Source organism: Bacillus rossius, chromosome 1, assembly GCF_032445375.1.
Source record: "Bacillus rossius redtenbacheri isolate Brsri chromosome 1, Brsri_v3, whole genome shotgun sequence".
Lineage (NCBI taxonomy): Eukaryota > Metazoa > Arthropoda > Insecta > Phasmatodea > Bacillidae > Bacillus > Bacillus rossius.
The window spans coordinates 37,848,740-37,872,913 of record NC_086330.1 but is presented as its reverse complement, the minus strand read 5'-3'; the positions used below and the strand labels follow the sequence as shown (position 1 = coordinate 37,872,913).

General features: G+C 39.2%; 1 protein-coding gene across 4 annotated transcripts in view; it reads left to right on the top strand.

Moving 5' to 3' along the window:
• Nucleotides 1-19,739, top strand: part of LOC134534912 (protein big brother-like) — a 160,202-nt gene extending 140,463 nt beyond the window's left edge. For all 4 annotated transcript variants that reach the window (XM_063373632.1, XM_063373613.1, XM_063373622.1 and 1 more), the window contains exon 7: nt 19,552-19,739. In XM_063373632.1, coding sequence (XP_063229702.1) covers nt 19,552-19,573 — 22 coding nt within the window. In that variant the 3' untranslated portion in view covers nt 19,574-19,739. The remainder of the gene's footprint in view (nt 1-19,551) is intronic.
• The last annotated feature ends 4,435 nt before the right edge of the window (nt 19,740-24,174 follow it).

Here is a 24,174-nt window from a genome sequence, read left to right as displayed (position 1 = left end):
TCACACCTTACCTTCCCCGGGACAAGTCTTGGGGGCGCTCCAATGAGGACGCAGCTCAAGGGTAAAATGGTATGCAGAGCAGGCTCTCTTCAGATGATAACGCGAGTTATTAACGCCTTGGTCTTCGGGGGTGACGCACCGTGCTTCGTCGCTGCGGCACCCACTGGACAAGGGGGAGGGGGGGGGGGGGTAGTGGTTCGCAATCAGACTCGTAATCCCGCCGCGCGCAGTGTTTGTCGCCGACTGCGTCGGTTCCCGCCGTCGCCAAAGCCCACGGTCAACACTTCCCCCGCTCCCCTCCCGGCCAATCACACACGCGCCCTTGCAATCCGCCCTTAATACCACAAGGGCCCGCGGAGCGCTCCTCGCCGCCGGGGCGAGGGACTCGGGCCTAAGTGGCTCGGAGTCCTCCGTGGTCTCGGAGCTGCCGTCGCTCCACAGTGGCACGCACCCACGCGGATCAGCCCGGCAGTGCGACCAGTAGAACCCGAGTGTCTGGGCGCGGTGGTAGCTGTGCTTCTTTACAACTGACATACAAGAGCAAGACTATCTAGTTTTCTATCTATTCACATATATTTCTATTAAATATTTAAATCCTGACCTGGTTTCGTTCTCAGATCTCACAATTAAACTACTTTTTTTTTTTCGGAAGCGTGAATTGCATTCTCATTGGTTGCCGTTTTATGGAGATTCCATGTACCTATTGTATAAGTGACAGACGGATAATGAAACTTAAATATCTTGCGGGGTCCGGATCCTCTTTCGTTTTTTTACTTTTCCGTGTCATTGTATAATTGGTTGCAATTGACATCAGGCCTGGCTAATAAACTGCGCAAGAACGCAACGTGCAGAATGTTCAGCAACTGCATTTCAGTGTAGCTTAACTGTTTATAACTTACGCAAGGCGCAAGAACACAGCGGAAATAGATATTGTTCAGCTTCCAGCTTTCTTGATTTTTGGCTTTCGTTTTCGAGGCCATATTTGAAGAGGGAGGTGTTCCGAAAACATTTAGAGGCGCAGATGTTATGCGCCCGGAAGCCAACGATGTTATTTTAATTATATACTCAATGTTTACACTTGTTAAATTTTAAATCAATGAAATAAAAAAAACACTTTTAAATCAAATTATTGACAAATTTCATTCATTTTCTCGTGATAAACATTCATCTTCAAAAGATGTCTGGGCTAGAAAATTATTATACTGCCTAACAAATATAAGCTATAAGGCTGGTGACGTCTTGCGACTTGCTTGCTTTGTAAACGACTGTGATTTTATTACGTTTGTTGCGCTGTTGCGTTCTTTGCGTAGTTTATTAACTCAGCCTGCCTAAGCCACAGCGCGACGTAATTGTTAGGTAAATTTTGAAATGAAGTCATCACCATGGTGCACCTGGACTATGACTACATAGGTTTACGTGTCTAGTTCCTATAATAACCCATAAGTGTAAACACTGGGTGGTTGGGGTGGGGCCCCTCCCAAAAATCCAACAGATTTTCACCCCTGCCTATAACCTCTATGGACACGAAACTGCCGTAATTTTGCACAAATTATTTCCAAACAGATACACTAAATTAAACGAATGAACATTTCTATGGGGTTCGTTAATGGGCAAAATCGGACGACGGTTGCAGAAATGATACGTTCCTTTTTAAACAACACTGTAATTCCCAAAAATATGAAAAAAAATTCGTCCGTTTGAAGGTTTTTAAAATTTATTTTTTTATTTTTTCGTATCGTCGGTGACGAAGTCACGTTGAATACTAGCATTCGCATCACTACACAGAAACACATTTTCTATACTTTTACAAAAGATTTATTTGGAAACCAGTCTGTGTAGTTAGAGAAATGGCTAGTCATGAACACAGGCGCTTCTGCATATTTGGACAGTTTATTAATAGAAACTGGAAAAAAATTCGTGGATTCGAATACCTATACATAGGACATACTCCACAGTTACAGTGATGTTATATTGCTTCTGGTGAGGTGCTTACTGGCTGGAAGACCTCCGGGTAAATCGTACAGCCCAGCGCGAAATGAACCTGCGTATTTTTATTGTCATTAGTAGGGGCAAGCATTTTTCGCGAAAAAAAATCCGAGAATCTATTAGACTGCAACAAGGTATACCCGCACCAGCGATTTCTTCCTTGTGATTGTTGGCGACCGTCTGCGAGAGAAGTCGTTGCCTTATTTGACCGAGCCTATCAGGACGTGTTTGCTTCCGCGCTTACTTACTGTGATTAGTGTCTTAACAACCGACGTGTACCTGTAGGAAACTCACCCAATCACGAAACACATACGATGCTACGGTGTTATAGCTTTCAGCTAGTCTCAGAATGTTTTCGCGAAATATGCATGCCCCTAGTCATTACATTAGTTATCAAACAAATTTTCAGTGATGATATTTTCATGAATATAATTTCATTTCGGTAATCGAATTGACTATTCGTGTTCTGGAACGAGCAACTGTCGAATATCAGATGCAGAGTAAGCAGTAATGAGCAGCCATAAGGCCGCGTTGCCTGGCCTTTTATAATGCAGAAGCAGGAGGAGGGGGGAGGGGGGGAGAGTGAACAGATGTAGCAAGTGCACGGAGTGACGCCGTGTAACGCGCGCGTGGCGGCAGGTCCCCTGCAATTAGTTCGGAACGAGCTGTTAATTGAATCCGCCTGATTAATGAGCGCAGCGCGACAGCTGCGCGCGCATGCAGATTCGCGGCGGTGGGGGGAAGGTGTGTGTGTGTGTGTGTGGAGGCGATGTATGCTAAACGCCGCGCATACATCACCGCCCTCGCTGTTTTAATGAAGCGGTAGTTCAACGCACCTGCCCTATGCTGAGAATGGTACAATCGCCAGTTTTCAGCGGGCCACCAAACGAGACGTCGTATTGGTTTCAACCGTTTTTATTCCATAACAGTAATGTATCGTTACTAATATGAAATTAGTTAAAGCAGATATCTCACATAAATAGAATTAAAAAGACCATAGCGTATTGTCTGTTTGACTGAAGTTACAGTTGTAGTCATTTACAAAAAAAAATAATTTAGAACTTAAAGCCTATGACTTGAAGCAGCTAGTGACTTATATTTCTAGGCATTCAATTAGTTTATATGATATGCATTAAGGGGCTCACTGGTGCTTCTAGCGCGGTATCGCCTCTAAGCGCAAGGCTCTGAACTGGCGCGCAGTCTTCTCGTCCATAGGACAACTATGAAATTTGAGCGGTGACCGTTAGCATTATCACGCCTTTTAGCCATTTTAACTCTTTTAAAAATACTCTTTAAAAACTTAATTCGGAAACATAATTACTAATCGGTCGTCAGCGAATTCTTAAATGATTTTCTGATCAGACCCCATTCTTATATCAGTTTTTACATCGTGTGGTTTTTCCTGAAGCTCTGCGCACCGTGTGTGTGTGCCCAGATAGGCGGGGCCCTTAACGCAAACAAATTTTGAAAATCAAACGATAAAAATTATTTTATGACATAGTAGTTGTTTCGGTTCCTAGGCCCCGTGAGTTTATATTTTCAAATAATTGCGATGCTACAGCTTGCAGTACAGATTTTATATTATATTTCATAATTCTCCAGGGCATAGTACCTGACCATGGACACCTATTCATTTCAACATTCTCGGACTGGCGTAATATTTACATTGGTAGTTACCTCCGTGAACTAAATAGGCATAATTCTCCCGGCTCGGCGATTCCAGACTGTTACCTGATAAAGGCACCAGCGAGATATGTGTTGTGAAAGCCAGCGGAGGTATAAAATATCAAGCCAGAAATATTCATATATTTCAAAACTAGATTAACATCAATATATAAACATTGAAAAATCCAATATGGCGAGCCTGATTTCCCTTAACGCCATTGGAAGAGAAAATGTATGATTTACTATACATATGTTGTTAAGCCGCTTTTTTTTACGAGATGTTTGCGAGAAATCTATTGAATGACTTTCGGCAAAAAAGACTTTTGGTCTACTGACTATCAATTAAATTACTAATAGAAAAATTGTTCAGGTTCAATGACTATCTAATAACTTTCAGAAAAACAAATAGAACTCTACTGCCTGTCTATTAACTGATTTTCGGCTAAACTATGCTTGTGGTATATTGCCTGTCTATTAAATGACTTTCAGCAAAAGAGTTTAGGTCTACTGCCTGTCTATTATATGACTTACATCAAAACGACTTGAGGTATACTGCCTGTGTATAAAATAACTTTCAGCAAAGCGATTTGAGTTCTCTTGACTGTCTTTTAAATGACTTTCGGCAAAAAAAAAAAAAACTGTAGGTCTACTGACTGTGAAATAAATTACTTTCAGAAAAATTACTTCAGGTTTATTGACTGTCGATTTTGTACCTTTGAGCAAAACAACTTGAGGTCTACTGCCTGTGTATTCAATAACTTTCAGTAAAAGATTTGAGGTCTATAACTGTCTATTAAATGCCTTTCAGCAAAACGGCTTGAGGTCAAACGACTGTGTATTAAATGACTTTCAGCAGAACGGGTTGAGGTCTCCTAACCGTCTGTTAAATGCCTTTAAGCAAAACGGCTTGAGGTCAAACGACTGTGTATGAAATGACTTTCAGCAGAACGGGTTGAGGTCTCCTAACCGTCTGTTAAATGCCTTTAAGCAAAACGGCTTGAGGTCAAACGACTGTGTATTAAATGACTTTCAGCAGAACGGGTTGAGGTCTCCTAACTGTCTGTTAAATGCCTTTAAGCAAAACGACTTGAGGTCAAACGACTGTGTATTAAATGACTTTCAGCAGAACGGGTTGAGGTCTCCTAACTGTCTGTTAAATGCCTTTAAGCAAAACGACTTGAGGTCAAACGACTGTGTATGAAATGACTTTCAGCAGAACGGGTTGAGGTCTCCTAACCGTCTGTTAAATGCCTTTAAGCAAAACGGCTTGAGGTCAAACGACTGTGTATTAAATGACTTTCAGCAGAACGGGTTGAGGTCTCCTAACCGTCTGTTAAATGCCTTTAAGCAAAACGACTTGAGGTCAAACGACTGTGTATGAAATTACTTTCAGCAGAACGGGTTGAGGTCTCCTAACTGTCTGTTAAATGCCTTTAAGCAAAACGGCTTGAGGTCAAACGACTGTGTATTAAATGACTTTCAGCAGAACGGGTTGAGGTCTCCTAACCGTCTGTTAAATGCCTTTAAGCAAAACGGCTTGAGGTCAAACGACTGTGTATTAAATGACTTTCAGCAGAACGGGTTGAGGTCTCCTAACCGTCTGTTAAATGCCTTTAAGCAAAACGACTTGAGGTCAAACGACTGTGTATTAAATGACTTTCAGCAGAACGGGTTGAGGTCTCCTAACTGTCTGTTAAATGCCTTTAAGCAAAACGACTTGAGGTCAAACGACTGTGTATGAAATGACTTTCAGCAGAACGGGTTGAGGTCTCCTAACTGTCTGTTAAATGCCTTTAAGCAAAACGGCTTGAGGTCAAACGACTGTGTATTAAATGACTTTCAGCAGAACGGGTTGAGGTCTCCTAACCGTCTGTTAAATGCCTTTAAGCAAAACGGCTTGAGGTCAAACGACTGTGTATTAAATGACTTTCAGCAGAACGGGTTGAGGTCTCCTAACCGTCTGTTAAATGCCTTTAAGCAAAACGACTTGAGGTCAAACGACTGTGTATTAAATGACTTTCAGCAGAACGGGTTGAGGTCTCCTAACTGTCTGTTAAATGCCTTTAAGCAAAACGACTTGAGGTCAAACGACTGTGTATGAAATGACTTTCAGCAGAACGGGTTGAGGTCTCCTAACCGTCTGTTAAATGCCTTTAAGCAAAACGACTTGAGGTCAAACGACTGTGTATGAAATTACTTTCAGCAGAACGGGTTGAGGTCTCCTAACTGTCTGTTAAATGCCTTTAAGCAAAACGGCTTGAGGTCAAACGACTGTGTATTAAATGACTTTCAGCAGAACGGGTTGAGGTCTCCTAACCGTCTGTTAAATGCCTTTAAGCAAAACGGCTTGAGGTCAAACGACTGTGTATTAAATGACTTTCAGCAGAACGGGTTGAGGTCTCCTAACCGTCTGTTAAATGCCTTTAAGCAAAACGACTTGAGGTCAAACGACTGTGTATTAAATGACTTTCAGCAGAACGGGTTGAGGTCTCCTAACCGTCTGTTAAATGCCTTTAAGCAAAACGACTTGAGGTCAAACGACTGTGTATTAAATGACTTTCAGCAGAACGGGTTGAGGTCTCCTAACTGTCTGTTAAATGCCTTTAAGCAAAACGACTTGAGGTCAAACGACTGTGTATGAAATGACTTGGAGCGAAACTGCTGGCGAGGCACCCGTCGAGCACACTCGCGCGGAGGTGTGTGGTCGACTCGGGGGCGCGCCAGCTGGAGTCCCAGGGCCGGGCGGGAGGGTATTAGCGCTTTATCGCCGCGCCCCGGGGCTGAAAGGGGTCGGCCGCTGCCCCTGAATGTGCCTCCCGGATAAACACCTAACCCCCGTCCCTGCGTCTCAGCTGGTCGCGCACACGGGCACAGCACTCTCCGGCGTCAACCTTCCACAATCACCACAACCCCTTCTCCGCGTCTTACTTCACGAGGTCACCAACAAAAACATTTTCAAGGATTTATTTCCCACTCCAGATGCATATGTTTTTTTTTCGAATTAATTTATTCTAAGTTCTAGATTGATACCTACCCTAGTTTTTTTTCTGTCGTTAACTAACGAAGAACTTATGATTTCACGACAGCAACTGCAAAGACGAGATCTGTCACGCCATGTATATTCTTTTTTTTTCTCGCCATTAATTTCATTTAAGGACTCGTTATAATTTTTTAAGATATATCCCTTGTATTAATGTAATTTAAAAATGTCGATAAAATAATTGTCAAGCTTGTCTCAGAGTGATCAGTACTCTTTCCCGTGCAGGCACATATTCCCTCATATTTGTGTCCATCTTCTCTAAGGAAGGGCGAACCATCATTGTCAATTCCAGGTAATATTCATTCGACATTCTGTAAAAGCCATAAACTTTCTATCCGACTGAGAAAGTTTTTTTGCTGCTACGATTATCCTGGAGTTCACAATATTCCTTAAATATGGATGAACCCTATGCTTCCTCTATATCCTGCGGCATTGATAATAATCAATCATTAATTACTCATCTGAATCTGAAATTGACATAGCAAACAACGGAGAACCAACTACACTGCTCGAATCAACACCGACCGACGCACAATCAGTCTTGTCCGTGTGCGGACAGAAGCTTCGTTCTGGTTGCTAACTCAGCTGTTTTGCAAGCCTCGTCTCAAAACAGTTTCTCCGTGTGCGCTCGGCCTAAGACAACACCGAGAATTCCTTGCGAGAAGTTTGGTCGGTCGAACGGTTAGTCAGTTGCAACCAGAAGAGATAAATGGGTGGTTCGACGCCGCCGTGACGGCTCTACACGGGCAGTGATGACATGTTCAGTTCGCGACTCACGTGTCGTGGACTGTGCTGTCAGCGCGGGCAACTGATCCGAGCCAGTAGATACAGAAGGGAAATCAACTTCGGACACCGTGGCGACTGGAGAACACGGTGTGTGAAACTAAACAGATACATATTCTGGACGACACAACGACGATATCACGGTCTAGCACGTTTTTTTTCTTCTGACTTCCAGAAAACCTTCCAGAAAATTCTCATCGTTGTCTTAGCGAGTATTATTTGACATCAGCTAATGGGAGATTTGTTTTCCGCGTGTTTGTTCATTATTCGTTTTTGTTGTTCATCCCTGAGGTTTTAGTTCTGTGGCAACAAGCGTGGCTATGGGGTAGTTTTGCATATATGATGTATCTGTTTTTCGAGATAATACTGAGTATTTCTTACGAAAAATAGGCGCATAATTTGATATTGTAATTGATGTTCCGTTGAAGCATACCTGCACGCCGTGTGTATGCCCAGGTAGGCGGGGGCCCAGTGCAAAGGATGCACCCAGGTGGGTTAACCCTGACGCAGCTGGTGCAGGGTTCAAGTCCCCGCGAGAGTACGTCCTGGAGCGCTATCAGGCAGTGCCATCTGGAGGGGAGGGGTGCGCGGCCCCCCGCCGCTGTTAACAGTATCAGTGTCGAGTGCCTGCCCTTTGCCGGGGAGGGCCCTCGCCATTACCATCACAATGCCCCGTTCCTTCGCTTCGGGCGCACAGACAACTCCTTCAGCGCCCGCCGTCGGAGGTGGTGCATCTGGCGACTTCTCCCGTCTCTCTGGGTCCCCCTCTTGCATTTGGCAATTGTAACAACGTTTTGAAAACCCTCACGCTTTTGTGCCGCAGCACGTTTCCCGCCTCCCGCGATTCCTAAAGCTCGGTCTCACGCGAAATTTTTTTGACGTGAATCTTCTTTGCTGAGGGCAGTGGCGTAGCCAGGATTTGTGTATGGGGGGTGTTTAAAAGCATGCCGCCCCCCCCCCCCCCCCGTATTAAAGCGGGGGGTCCGGGATTTGGATTTTAAGGTGTAAAATAGTGCTATTTTAGCAGTTTTCGGTACTTAAATTTAAAAATTTTAATGGTAAAAATTGTATTAATTTTAATATGAAATTTGTTTGAGTGATGAATAAGAAATTAATTAAAGATTTGGTGCTAGGGGGGGGGGGTTTAACCCTTAAACCCCCCCCCCCTGGTTACGCCCCTGGCTGAGGGCGCTATAACTCCGTTCACATAGTTAGGTACGTGGTGGGGGAACCGGTGGAGGAGGAGAGTGCGTCAGCGGCGACGCCACTCCAACGCACGCACTGGCGGTCGAATGGGAAGACGGCAAGGACGGGGTGATAGCTAGGTAGGTACGTAGCAGAGCATGCTATATGCTAGTCGTAACGGCCGGGTGGGGAGACGGCAGGGGATAAGTAGAAATGACGCAGCAGCGATGCTACGGAATTATCGTAACGCTGCTTATGTTTGTCTATTCAGTTTTCGTAACGGCTAACGATTGACGCTGACAAATTTCTTTTAATCTATTTTAAGTATCAACAATTTATTTATTCTAGTGGAAAAGAGTTATTGATTTTAGCTATTAATTTTATGTGGATATTTTGAAACTGTAAAAAAAGATGTATAGATAGACTTAAGAGGTTAGCTTTATAAGTTTAATTTATTTTTGGTAGGTATGTGGACACTGTGATTTGAAATGTCAGAAGATCTTACAGACTTTATAATTGTAAATTATTTTCGATTGGGGTGTTTTTTTTCTTTCCTTTTTTTCAGCAGAATATCGTAATTTAACATTATGCCTAAAAATAATAATAAAAACAGAAGCAGAAAAAGGGTATTATCAAAGGCAACGTGGGAATAAACCGCCATGAGAGGCGCCAAAAAGTGCCAGTAAACGAATGCTAGATTACAGGATGCAGAAAAAGTTTTTTTTAAATTTGAGATTATACCCGCATCCTTAATATTCTCAATTATTATCTCTTGTTCAATAAAAAATACTAATACTATATCTGTAAAGCTCATCAACAGAAAGTTTCACTTCTGCCGCGTGTGGACTTCGAGGACACCATTTCCCCCCCCCCCCCCCCCGCTTATTTGTCATACTGTTTATGGCTAATTATAAAAATTTTAACTCAACTGTTAAAATTTTATAATTTTAGACTAGTTTCCAACTAGGGCAAGAACTTATTTTGCCACACACACACTCCCCCTTTCTTTTTCAAATCCACCAGACCGACAACATAATATTGCTATCACATAATAATTACATTACACTATTCCAAAAATATTTGGAATTCAATTCAGATGGTAAAAAAAAAGATTTATTTGCAGGCATTTCATTTTTAATACATCACAAGTTGGATAGTACGTGAAAAATACCGGTTTTTAAATATTTGACGAAATACATAATGTAACTTTCAGTATACATAATTCAGTTCATCTGCCTTCTACAATTTGTTTTGTGTTCTAGCAGTATAATTTTCAAGTAAATATCTATAGTAAAATTATTCTGCCAGTTTTAAACGCAAGGGCCCCCCCCCCCCCCCCCCACAATAGCGGTCCCCGGGGCACAAGCACTTCCCCCCCCCCCATCAAGTTACGTCTCTGCTCAACAAAGACATTTGTTCTACCACAACTATATTCAACATATACTCTACTAGCTGCAGTACCCGGATTTGCCCGGGCTGAACACCGGGTGATATATTGTCCGCGAGTTACAGCAAAATGGATAGCGATATGTCCATTGTGGTGGACATTAAGAAATGACACATAATTACTGTTTGTGTATCTGTGACCTATGGTTTTCTGTTTACCCATGGTGATCGGTTGAAAGGTTTAGAAGTTGATGCGCTACAGCGCCATCTAGCGGCGAGTTACAAAAACAATGGTTAGTATAAAAATCTTCTCCATGATAAAAACACTTCGATGTGCCAACTTTCATGGCGATCGGTCAAACGGTGTAAGAGTTTATCGACGTCATACGTGCCAACATCCAATTATATATATTCTTATATTTCGAAATTTTGGGGCTTTCACTTTTGCGGAAAGTGGATGTTCAGGACCTCGAATGGTTTGGAACACTCCATCTCGAAAGAATAGATATTTGAAATTCCTGAAATTGTCGATATTTTGGGGATTTGTTCCCAGAGGGGGGCGGGGGGTTTGAGGACCCTGAATGGCTCGAAAACACTTAAAATCGAAGAGAGAGATTTTTAAATTTTTTTAAACTTTCGAAATTTTGGGGCTTTAACCACCTGGGGGAGGGGGGGGGGGTGATGTTAAGGACCCCAAATGGCTCGGAAACACTCCAAATCGAAAAAGATATAAAGGAATATAGGAATGTAGGCATTTACTGTACTCCTATCTACCATAATAACAATATTGACAAATAGAAAGCTTATTACCTACCTATGAATAATTATTTAATAAATTAATACATAACTGTATGTTTAAGAATTTACGTACATACATAATATTAAACTTCAAACTATACACACCAAAAAAAAAACTAAGAATGTTTGTGAAACTATTTTTTATTTGTCATAATGTTTAAAACATTTGTAGGATTTGTTTATATGTAAAACTGTGGTGGCAATATTCCGCTTATCCAAAGGAGTATAGAAATTAATAGAGATATCACTCCCTGTACACACCACAATTCTTTGAATCAAGTAAAAAAAACATAGTCCAAAATGAAAAAAAAAAGTATAAATAACAACTAATTTGACAAAAAAAATATGCAACTGGAATGACAATGTTAACATCCGCCTGAAATTTAATAGAAGTAGGTAGGTAATAATATATATATATATATATATAAGAAATTAAAACATACATAAATAAAATTATCTCACACTCAACCAAACATAATGTTTAATATGAAATAAAGGAAGATGGCAATTACACGTAACTATTCTAATTAATAAAAAAAATCAACTTTCCTGAAATAGTAATATTCAAATTTTTCAACAATATATTACATAATTGATAAATATTTCTGGTCTTCGGTCTCAGCAGCCCTAAGACTCTTGACGCTCAGCAGATTAATTATAAACACTAAATCAAACTCCTTGCAAATAAGTAGGTACTGTAAAAAAATAACAATATTGACAAATAGAATGAATAAATTTATAAGTTTAAGAATTTGTGTACCTACATAATATTAAACTTGAAACTATCCACACAATAAAAACCTAAGAATGTTAGTGAAACTATTTTTTTTTATTTGTCATAATACCTAAAATACGTATGTTTCCAAAATGAAACAAAGTATAAATAATGACCAATTTGACAAAAAAAATGGTACAACTCGAATGACATTGAAAACATACACGTGAAATTTAAAACAATTATGAGTGCCCTAGGTAGGGAGAAAAAATATATATAGAAGAAATTAAATAAAAAAAATCGGCGCGTGTACTTAGGTACGCGCATGAGAAGTTATACTTCTTTGGCATCATTAAAAAATAGTTTTTAATTGCATGCAAAAATATTGCGTGGAGTCCCTCCGCGTGGAAGAAGTGAAACTTCGTAATGTGGAAATGAAAATAGGAATGGGTAGAAATTGATTTTTAGTGAAATCATGTTGTATCAAATCAAACTAAAAAAAAATAAAGGAAATAAATTTGTAACGATTCAGAGAGAGCGAGACACCTATTGAATGTCTATAAAACTAACTTTTTTATGAGAGCAGATTTTCATAAAATAAATCATGAAATCATTCAACGATAAAAGCTGTTTATTTAAGTAAGCGGACGGGTTCGCCCCAAGGAGAAAATTGACGCGGTGAGACCTCGTGGACATAGAAAAATGACACACACTCACTATTTATGTGTCTGTGAAACATTTTTTTCTGCAATTTAAATTGTAATATACAAAAACGGTATTGAAAATTGAAACAAATATGGCGAAACTACAAACTGTCAAGATCTTTATTTTTTTCTTACTCTCTACTTAGTTCCTTACAATAGCAAAACGTAACGTAATGGCTTGAAAGCTATTGCTCGGCAGACATAGAGGAATGACACTAACAGTTTGAATATCTACGACACACATTACATAAAATTAAGATTTTTTTTTAACCCGTTTAAAATTTATTTTTTTAGACAAAAGATAGCCTATGTCCATCCCCAGGATATAATCTATATCCTTGCCAAATTTCATTACGATCCGTTCAGCCGTTCAGTCGGAAAAAGGTAACAAACAAACAAACAGACGAACAGACAGACAGACAGAGTTACTTTCGCATTTATAATATTAGTAAGGACACAGAATAAACAATTGTTTATTCTGTGGTAAGGATTAGTGTTATATCAAGGATGTAAAAAAAAGTCTTCATAATCATCACTTGCGCAACGTTTTACACACATGATATTACACTAAGTGAATATCCGTTGAAAATATTTGTGGCAAAACAACAAATGCAAGATAGGTTATCGAGGTAAAATTTTATGAATAGCCCTTAAATTATGCTAATAAATTACGAAAAAAATGAAGGAAAAAAATGGGTTCGTGTACTTTTGTATGTGCGTTAGAAGTTCTACTTACTTGGCGTACTAAAACGTAATTTTAATTTTTATGCAATTAATTAATAGAAATAAAATAACCAAAGGTTGGAGTGATATTATAAATACTGTTGGTAAATTAAAATTATAATTTCAACCAAATTAAAAAATAAATATTAAGTATTCATTATTAACGTAAACATGGATAATATTTATTATTTAATTTATTAAAATATTCGGGATAATTTTAATGAATAATATAATAATTTATAATGCAAATAACTTATATGAGAACATAACCTTTCACAGACACTCCCTGCCATCGACAATAGAAGTTTACGAGCAACCTGACATCGTTATACATACTTATATAAATACACTTTAAAAGGTTTATAAACACAATGAATTATCATTAATATCCATAATGAATAAATATTTTATTTATATGGACTAGTATTCAATATCAATCACTAATGTATATGATTTAAAAACACATACATAATTTTTATTTGTATGTAGCTTTTTTTTATCCCTGTCAATTTTTGTTGCATGCTGCGCGCGCATCGTAAAAATTCATTCTCGTCATTTTTTAATAACGCGCCTAAATAATTATAGCTAAAAAAAAATTGGAAATGGGGGTGTGAAACCGAGCCTTGAAGTAGATTAATTTGAACCAGTTCTTTAATGAATAATTCATCGTATTCGGAATCATCGGCCATTAAACAAAAATATTCTTATATGTACTGGATATTCTACCAGCATCGTATGATTCAGTATTCCGTCATCCATTACTAAGCATACTAACTTTCTAAGAGTTCAACGCAAAATAAATTTGCGTGGATACATAAAGCGTAATCTTAATCACGTGTGAAAGGTGCAAAATCAACAAGTTGTTATTGGCTTCTTGTGGGTGGAGTAATAGAATGGAATACTTGTTATAAGACATCTAGCCACTTGAATTCGGCATATTTTATCCAATTTAGAAAGATGGGAGAAAATTAATTTGCGCTGATATGTAAACGGGGGGGGGGGGGGGGGGGGGGGGGGGGGGTTTGAGGCTGGATTGGTAACATATTTAACCATCGCAGTTGTACGTCAATATAGTTCGTTACTGAAGCTTCCGCCACACAGGGCGCTATGTTCGCGATGTTCGCTACGCGAGTCAAATACAGCCAGCTGCATCTCAGGTGTCACTGGCCACACAAAGCTGTGTTCGCTGTGTTCGCTACGTTGGCAATCCTGGCGACGTTTCCGGTGTTTGATTCTCGGCTGTTTCACTACTTGGGATTTATTTTTAAGGGAGTGCTATAAAACTGATTTGTATTTATTCTGAATTAATTTATAAATTTGGCTTCGTACTCACACGCAACTGCTTGATCAAACGACGATATTATTTTATTTTTTGATTAACTTCATGAACGTATTTATTTTTACGTTCACATACTGCGAGAACCAGCAGAAAGTCATATTCGTCGGAATCATCACTCGAATCCCACGGCATGCATCGAATACCGTAGCTAGGATTTTGTGAAGGAGGGAGTCCAGTATATCCATTATATCATTTTCATGAGTAAGTTTTCTTTTTAATTTATTACTAAAATAAAATTTTCACACTAAATTCTCAGGGAACAATAGTCTTATAGAATTCCAACATTTACACATAGAAATTTAAGTAACGATTTTGCTTGAGGAAAGAAAACGGGACATATTATATTTTGGTTTTCCATTTTTTTAATACTTTCTTTTTTAAGCAAATTTTCTGATGATTACGTTTAAAAAAAGTTTTTAAAATCCATATATAATTGTTATTCAATACTTGAAACACTCATGTAAAGTTTGCATAACTAACATTCTCACGGGTGTGCAAACAAGCATTAGATGTAGACTACTTGAAAACACAATTCCTGGCGCGTCTACTAGCAGCAAGTCTCTTAACTTTCATAATTGCTCGCCGCACGACACAAAAGGTACTTACTTGCATTATTTCCTCGTTAAGATCTTTCGACTTCTTTTTTTTTTTTTTATGGCGATCTGGCACGCGCGCGTCGTTCGCCCGATCACGTTACAGCTTGCGCGGGGCTCGTAACGTAATCCGGGCGTGTTATCCGCCCGGCTGTCATCGCTGTCATCGCGGCTGACAGGCCACGGAGACCGGTCGCTTTCAGCGGGCTGACAGATGAGTTGGCTGCACTGCGTCCTACCCCCCCCCCCCCCCCCCCCCCCCCTCCGCCCAATCATTTCTTTTTACAACAACCCCACGGAACTTTCTCATCTCATCGAGTCACTCATCACGGATACGTACACGCTTTTTTTTTACAGCTGCCTTTTTGTATTACCGGGTAGCGACGTGAGTAATCAGTCCGGGGCAGCTCCCTATCCTCGGTCCGCCGTGAGACCGCCTCTCCTTTAGTCATTCCGTGTTATCCGACGTTCTCTGTGCTCGATGAGTCAGAAATCGACCGACAAGCTTCAACACAAAAATAACAATTTGAAAACTTGAAAACGTATGAGAGTCATTATAAAAGTAAACAATGTTTGTCTCTCTCTCTCTCTCTCTCTCTCTATATATATATATATATATATATATATATATATACACACACATACATACCTATATTTATATACCTATATGTGTGTGTGTGAACATACATATATGTGTGTGTGTGTGAAATAATGAAACATAACTTATTTAAGTTATACTTCTTTAGGCACGTTATGAAAAGAATTAGAGTGAATTTTTACGATGCGTGCACAGCTTGCAACAAAATTGACAGGATGAAAAAAAACTACATACAAGTACAAATTATATGTGTGCTTTTAAAGAATATTCTTTAGAGACAAATTGAATACTAGTTTATATAAATAAAAACATTTATTTATTGTGAATATTAGTGATATAAATTTTGTTTATACACTTTTTCAAATGTTTTTATATTAGTGATGTTATGTTCCCGTATGTATAATACATTTATGTTTTAAATTGTTACATTATTTAATAAATACTATATCTAGATTATTTTACTAAAATAAATAACTACATTGTACACGTGTTTATATTAATATTGAATACTGAATGTTTATTTAAAAATTGTAATTTGATTGAATTTTTACTTTACCAACCGTATATATAATATCACTGCAGCCATTTTTATTATTTTATTTCTATAAATTATTGGCATGCAAATTTAACGTCAGTTTTTATCACGCCAAATAAGTACAACTTCTAACGCACGTACATAATTACACACACCCAATGTTTTTTTTACAGCACATATGAACCTTGGCTGTTTTTCTACGTAGTCGCCATAGTTGACATAACGTATCACCAGCCTTCTGCATACTCAGTTACCACCAAGTCCTTGAAGTTTCAGGACTGAACTGAGTACATCTACAGTGAAACGTCTATCCTGTAGAATTTTTCCTTAATCCTTGATTTGAGTTCGCCAGTCACAACTGAAGGTCGACCCGAGCGTTTGTCATCATGAATATTCGTTCGCCCACCACTAAACACGGTGCGCATCATTTTCGAACTGAAGTTTCATTAATCACATTACCATATGTAGACGTCGGGTATCTGTCGGTGAATTTCGATAGGGCGGATGTTTTTCGAATTCAAAAAGCGCATTGAAGTACGAATTCCACACTTGGCTGGATCTTCAGTTGTTACACATTCCAGAGTCCCGATATGAACAGTAAACGACCATTGCAGGTCGCTGTCGCTGATAGCGTCAGGCTGGCGCGAAGGAATGGGCGGGTCCATGACGCGGCGATGGGGGTGTGGTGGTAGTACTGCGTGGCTCGTCACATCAAAACGTTCTTAACTTTCAGAATGACACTCGTACATGCGATTAATGGTCCAATGTGTTTACCAATGCTATGCGAGTATACGCATTTTAAATTGGAGTTTTACAACATTAATTTTTATTGAAAATAATATAGATAATTCTTAAGATGGAACGCTGAAAGTCTGGATTATGTTTAATTGAAAACATTTCTTCAAACACCGCGAAACTTATTCTGCCGTTGTTAAAAATGCTTTCCTTAGAAATAAATAGGAGGTAACACGTCATAAAATGCATGGAAAATAAATGGGGTTGCGTAATAACTTTATTTAATTGAAAATTATTTAAATGGTTAATGTTCCAGTTTAAATATTTTATCTATTGATTGCAACACAAACAATTGCTCAACTCCAACTTCAAAGGCATATACCAGCCCGATTTATATTTCCGTGATGAAATTGCAGACGAAGTTTGTCAGCCGCATTGTGAATCGCCCTGCATTAACAATTACAGCTGTGCAACTATTAAAATATATAGCTATGTTCAGGAGCGTACGAAGCAAACCATTGGGGGGGGGGGGGGGGGGGAGAACCACTTTCCCCGCTGTTTGCTTTCTAATTTTTTCCTTATGTTGATGGGAGTGATAATATTCCCATTCCCCTCTTTTATGAAGGTTTCTGTGTACGACCTTGAAACTCACTCGCATTGTTTATTATAAATTAAGAGCGTAAAATATCCTTTCTTGGTGTCATAAACGACTTAGATTAACCTTTGTACCAAGGTAAATTTCAAAGCCTTGTTTTTATTTCGAAATACGGTGAGCGATCAATGAGAGTAAGTGGTTTTTTGTTTATGCAATGTATAGATTAGCTGGAATGAACTTTATTATACGTCGTGGCACGTTATTCATTACTCTGGGACGTTTATTTTAAAGCGGTATCGAAAACTTCCAAATGTCTGTAATATTAATTTGTAACGTTCTAATCCCTGCCAATGGTCTGAAACTTCAAAGGTTGTTGGTCGGAAATTAAAGCCAGTAACTAAGTTGGAGTTAGCATAAATGTAGCATGATACTTTAAGGAGTGATCTGAGAAAATTCACATTAATTTCCGATGCCACGATTAGAGATCTATGTAGGACTTGAATTACCTACAGGATTTGTATGGCAAGCGCTGCATTAATGGAATTCGAATAATCTGAATAGCTGACCAATAAAAACGACTGGTTCACCGTGACAGTGAACTATTTTTAAAAACGTGTGAGTTACTAATGATCACTTTCGGGGTTAGGGCGTAGGTTTTAAAGCAAAAAACAAGGTGATTTGATAGTAGCACTCACTGGAACTTAAATCACGTTCCTTATAAAACTGACGAAGTAAAGTCTGTTTTGCAATCCCGACTTAAGTGCTATACCGTATTCAATTACTTTTTTTTCCTCCATTCAGTAACTGTATTTTGATGGGCGGATGGATAGCCCCTCTGGAATTTAAAAGCCTCTCACTAATGGGGCCCACTTGAGCTTGAAAATCGTAACGGTGTAACGGGAATGATACACGTATCCCTCAGGACTTTCCCTAGGAATCCTACAGATTTTCGCCCGTGCTAACTTTAACAGAATACATTCCGTGCATGTATTAACCTGAAGCAGATTATTAGCTGGATGTTTCTATAATACATAACTAGCCAATAAAATTTAGAATATCCTGAGATGTGTGCATTCCTACGTTCATCAGAGAAAACATGCATGCGGGTGTGTGAAGATAAATCTTAAGATTCGCTGACATGGAGTCAGACGCCTGAACAAACTGCGTGTGCATTTTTAAATTTTTTATTGCTAATATTAAAGTAAAATGTGGGTTATGATGGATATTTAAATTTATAAAAAAAAATTCAATTATTTTCCCCTAAAGGTATAGGTTTTTTGCACGTCCAAGTGATCGTAACTAAAATGTATGAGCTCTCGCAAAATGGTGTATGTTTTTTTTTATTCCTAACCCAAGTTCCACAAGCGTGCGGTCCACTTCAGATATGTACGTAATTGTTTGGATATTAAGACTCCATTTCAGTTAGTCATAGGTGAAGCACAGTGAATTTTTTATGCCATTGTTTTTGCGAGATGTGCATAAGGCTTACATGCTTCGGCCCGAGACGCACCTAGAGTCTTCCTAACCCAGACTCTCCCAACCTGATACACTTAGAATATGTAAGGTTGCGAAATTAAAATCGCGTGTAGTTTTACAGCGGACTAAATACGAACGGGTAGGGTCACTGGAAAAGTATCAATTCTTTTTGGCATCAAGTGGTTTTCTTTTGATACCGATACTTTTACCCGTATGTATGATTTTTGGGAGGTATCGTATCGAATAATCCTGGATATAGTAATTAGCTATTCTTCATATTTAAAAAAATGAGTTTAAACTGAACCAATATCTAGCTGTATGTATGGTTCGGTTCCATCACGTTCCATTGCCATTTTATTTATTCAAGACAAGCGAGTGAGTGAGAGAGCATTCGTTTCTTTCGCTTAGGCTATCTTATTCAGTTCTTGTTTGTTTAATCAACATATTAATTTACATTCTTTTTTATTTAAAGTTGATATATCGCTGGTTTTGATGTGTATTATTTAATGTGAATAATTTACACTAAATATTTAAGGAGACTTATCAATAACTCATGGCATCGTTACTTTACATTCGATACTTTTAAGAGTTCGATAATTTTCTTTTGCAGCACTCATGAGTACAGTATCGATACTTTTCGCTCGATAACGCGTGGTGAGGGCGCCCCTGGTAACGTGTGACGTTTTGTGTTGCAGGCACGGAAGAAGGGCGACCTAAGTCACGGACACCACCACTAGGAGCAAGATTATGTCGGTATTCATCGTCTTAGCTGTGCCAGTTACTCTGCTGTGGTCTGTTATCATTCTGTTGTGAATAGTGTAATGTAATGTTTGTAATTTATGTGTATACATTCTCGAAAAAAATATATATCTAATGAAAATCACGTAAAAAACTTTTCTAGTCTTTTTTACCTGCATGCATATACCTTAATCCTCAACTTGAAATGTTAAAAAAAATGAGTCTCTTCAATAAAAATAAATCCATATCTTGTGAAAGGTTTTGACAGTCTCCCACATCTTTACGACCAACTGTATGTTCATATTTTTTGTCTCAGCAAAAATATTAAAAACTGTAAAAAGTATCCAATTGTACAAATCAAAATGAAAGCCAAACCATTATTTCTTATTAGTAGAGACACGATTATTTAGCGGATTCGTTCCACTCTAGCTTGCCTATGTATAATCAAACCTTTTAAAAATTTTCATTGGTCGATAACAAGGTAAATTCCTTCTGCTTGTTTCACGTGATTGGGTGACCACTTTTTTTCCTTGTTCAAACTGGATCAGAGTTGTAAAGGGCGTGTCAAGAGCACTGTACGCGAAATAATCCTGGCTCTACTTATTAGGTTGTTAAGGGAATGGTAACACGCATGAACTTCATGTTTATTATCATAAAGGAATCAGCTGTTAGCTACACCATAAAGGGTAAAGATGTTTATTTATAATGCACTAGCTGATGCGCTACGGAAGTCTGCTGACAGAACACTCCCGCACGTCTCATTATACTTGCCCCTCCTCGTGGGTACGCCACTGCTGCGCCTCGAACAAACAGAACAAAAAAACTAAATCGAACTTTTAAAATCAACTCATAAAATAAAAAGAAGTTAGATTTAAGATAACCAGAAGAAACATCGGATTCAACAGTTTTCTAAAGGGCCTTCAAGTTCCATTTGTTTATGCAACAATACCTAGCTGCAATACGCGGCGTTGACCAGATAAAATATTGTTGTGAGTGGGAAAACAGAAAAAAAGAAAAAGATAGCTCAAATGATTCACTACAGTTTTATTTATTAACTAATATTTACACTAAGTTACAACAATAAAAATTGCCTATATAAATAAATTTAAGTTCATAATTTACGCTCCCCACCGGAGCATGGCTCGACAGTGGCTCTCTCTTACCGCTCGTCACTTGCCCCGCACCACTGTCTCAACTCGCTGCCTCGAACTACTCACCCTCCACAGCTGATGCACCAGTCTTCGCGCACGAAACCCGTCGCTCGTCGTCCATCTTCACTCACCAAGTGGTCACTCGCCTTCTTCACTTCACTCCCTCGGAGGCTGGCGTCGTCGTCTTTACACCGCTCAGCCCACTTCAAAGTGGCGTGGACTTTAAACCTGAAGCTCCAAGAACAATGGCGTCCTAATAAAGATCGCAGGCTTTCGCGGCCATTATCTGAATTAGCTTGGCTTCTGGGTTGTAGCCGCGTCCAAGGCGAATATATCGACTACGTTTCGCAGTCACCATCATCAGGGTAGGGTTACCTACTGAGGTTATCGTCGATCCATCATATTGCCATCCGGGGCAGTTAGTGTGTGCGAGACCAGAAACCGAAGTTTCTATAACTCGCTTAGTGCATTGTAAATCAGGTGCACCCCACACTTTTGTAGAATCACTTGGATCAACGGGCGGGGAGCGTGTCTTGTTGGATAAGTTTGGCACACGGGCCTGTGTGTGCGCTGGTAGGTTGTGTAATGCTAGAAAAGTTACGTGTACCTAATTCGGCGGGGGAGAGAAGCTCCCCACCAGTTAGATCGGCTAACTGGCGTGATGTAGTGTCGTGTTGGTGTGCAATAGAGGCTTGTCGGTGTGCTGTAATTTCAAGTGACCTAGTTAAATTCGGGTGTGGCGTGTAGTGTAAAGCTGTGCAAGCCGCTCCTACGAACCCCTGGGAACACAGAAACATGCTAGGGTAGTTAGCCCATTATTGCATGTAACAAGGTAGTTTAGGCCGTCACTCGCACAGGCATATCATCGTGTGGTCGTGTTGGTGATACGGTAAAATAAATTACATAGATTAGTAAACAACTGGCCGCCTTAAGGATCGAACTATTGCGTTCCAATATAGTTCGGTCAAAGTTAGGCTAAACCAGTATTTCTGTAGCTAGCCCCCAGGCTGTTGTCTTCTAAACCTGAAAAATAGAAAGAGTGAAATTAATAAATGAAGGTCGTCCTATTCTATTATTGTTCGAGCAGAGAGATGCCTTCGTCCAGTATTTTTTGTTATTTTTTATATATTTTTTTTCTATTATTTCATATATATATATATATATTTTTTTTTGTAATTTAGACTTAAAGCTACTGTACATGCCCCCAGAGCCCTGCCCTGACAGGCATGCATGCCTCTCGACCCGGATCCCCAGCGAGGGCTGGGGCAGCTCCCTCTGCCAGTTCACCTGCATGATTCTGCCTTGACAAGGTGCTACGACGTGTATGTGAATTGTCGCGCGTGTTGTAGTGGTGTGACTAAAATGTTACGTACCCCGGGGAAGGGAAAATAAATATTTATTAGGTGATGATAGATTTACGGAACTAGCTTTGTTAATTCAAAATCCCATGCCTTCCGAAATGCGGCCAGCACTGGAGGTGAAGCCTGCCAGGCGGGTCTCGCCCTTCAGACATGAGTCAGCCCTAACAGCACAGGCAGTGGCTGAGGTTATTACAAGTTCTTCTGCCTTTAATACGTCTGAGAGGAATTTTTCCCGTATGGCTGCCGCTGTGGCCCAATCACAGCCTTCCTTTTGTCCAGTTGGCCTGTTGGTTTGGCTAATCGGAGCTGGGCTTCTGTGATTGGCTGGGGGGTGCTGGCAAATCAGTGGCCTCTTCTCTTCTGATTGGCTGAGCTGTTTGGCCAACCATATGCGACCTATCGTTTTTATATGCAAAGCTAGGTAGCCCCAACTTTCCACTTTGACATCACTCACCTAGACGTTCAAAAATCTACACCTTCCTGAAAAAAAGAAAGAATTTTATTTATGTAGCATATTTAAATTAATTTTTACTTTTACAACCAAAAAAAATCTATCACGAACGTGGATTATTTGAGCGTCTGACTGGGGGTTGGTGAATAGTAGGTAGGGTTGCCGCGGATCTGGGAAACAGTGAAACTCAGGGAAATTAATAAAATGTGTCTTCAATACATAGAAAACACAAGGAAGTGACGACATGTTAGCTTCCAAAATGTATTAGTAATTTCTAATACTAGTATGTTTCTTTAACGTCTTAGAACCACTCTGTATTGTACTCACGCGTGAGTTGCTGAAAATATCTGTTTTCATCATAAATTAAACGTAAGAGAAACATCAACAATAAATTAATCAAATATGTATTGATTTGATGAACGTTCCAACGTCGATAGTCATTGTATGGCCACAATAAACGTATTGCTTCAAATTTTGATTCAAAATAGTGGGTTTGATTCACAAACTGTCATCGGTGGTCACATAGCATCGATGGAAATGATGACAGTGGAAACTGTATTGTGCTGAGAAAAATTGTTTAATTGCTGGACGTGATGTGTGGTCGAGATGTGTTTTGATAAGTATCTGTACACAGAAAATATTTTTCTGTACTTTTACAAAATTTTCCCTTGGAAACCAATTATCAAAAAATAGTTTGTAATACTATGTAACTTTGCACAACACATGGGTATGATTATTTTTGCATATATAGATTACGTTATTCAAGATAATACTAAGTATTTCTTACAAAAATTGGTGCACACTTTTATATTTTAATTGATGTTTCATTCAGGAATAATTTTTCAAACATGGAAAATATATTAAATAATTGAACTTTATTTGGTTTTATTATGCTTATAGACGTGCACATTTAATACTGGAAAATTATTACGGGAACGGTGTAACTATTAGACGTACTGGGACAATACAAATCATAAATACCCGGGTAACATTATAGCTGCGAAAACAGTTGTTTTCATGTAAGTGTACAAATTTACAAATATTATGTAATTTTAAATTAATTATTCTATTATATTAACAAAAAACAGCGTATGTAGTTAATTACATTTATGTTATGTACCAAGATTGATTCTAGAGACAAGGGAAAAAAAATTATTTGGTTGACATAGAAATCTCAAGGAACTTGTTTAGAAAAAGAGCGTGGGAACCGTGAGTTGGTTTCCGGATGCTACGGTTCCTGACCCACGATTCCTTGCGAACGACGGCACAGGCAAGCGTGGGAAAGGCGGGAGAGAGAGAGAGAGAGAGAGAGAGAGAGAGAGAGAGATGTCGGAGAGATCAATAAACCCGGTCGACCGACGCAGCGCGGTACGGTACATCGCTAACCGACCGTACAATAAATAAATAAAACAAGTGAATAATGCTCACTTGCAGAGTTCAACCTGAAACTAAGCGTGCAGCTTGGTTGTCGCTGTGTTTAGGGGGGGGGGGGGGGGGGTCAGGAAACTGGCGTTTCGCATGAAGCATGTAAATTGAATTTCACTGGCAAACCATAACACAGGAGATTTTGGCAGCGAAAAAAAAATCTAGGAAAAGTTTAGCACTTGACACCAAAGA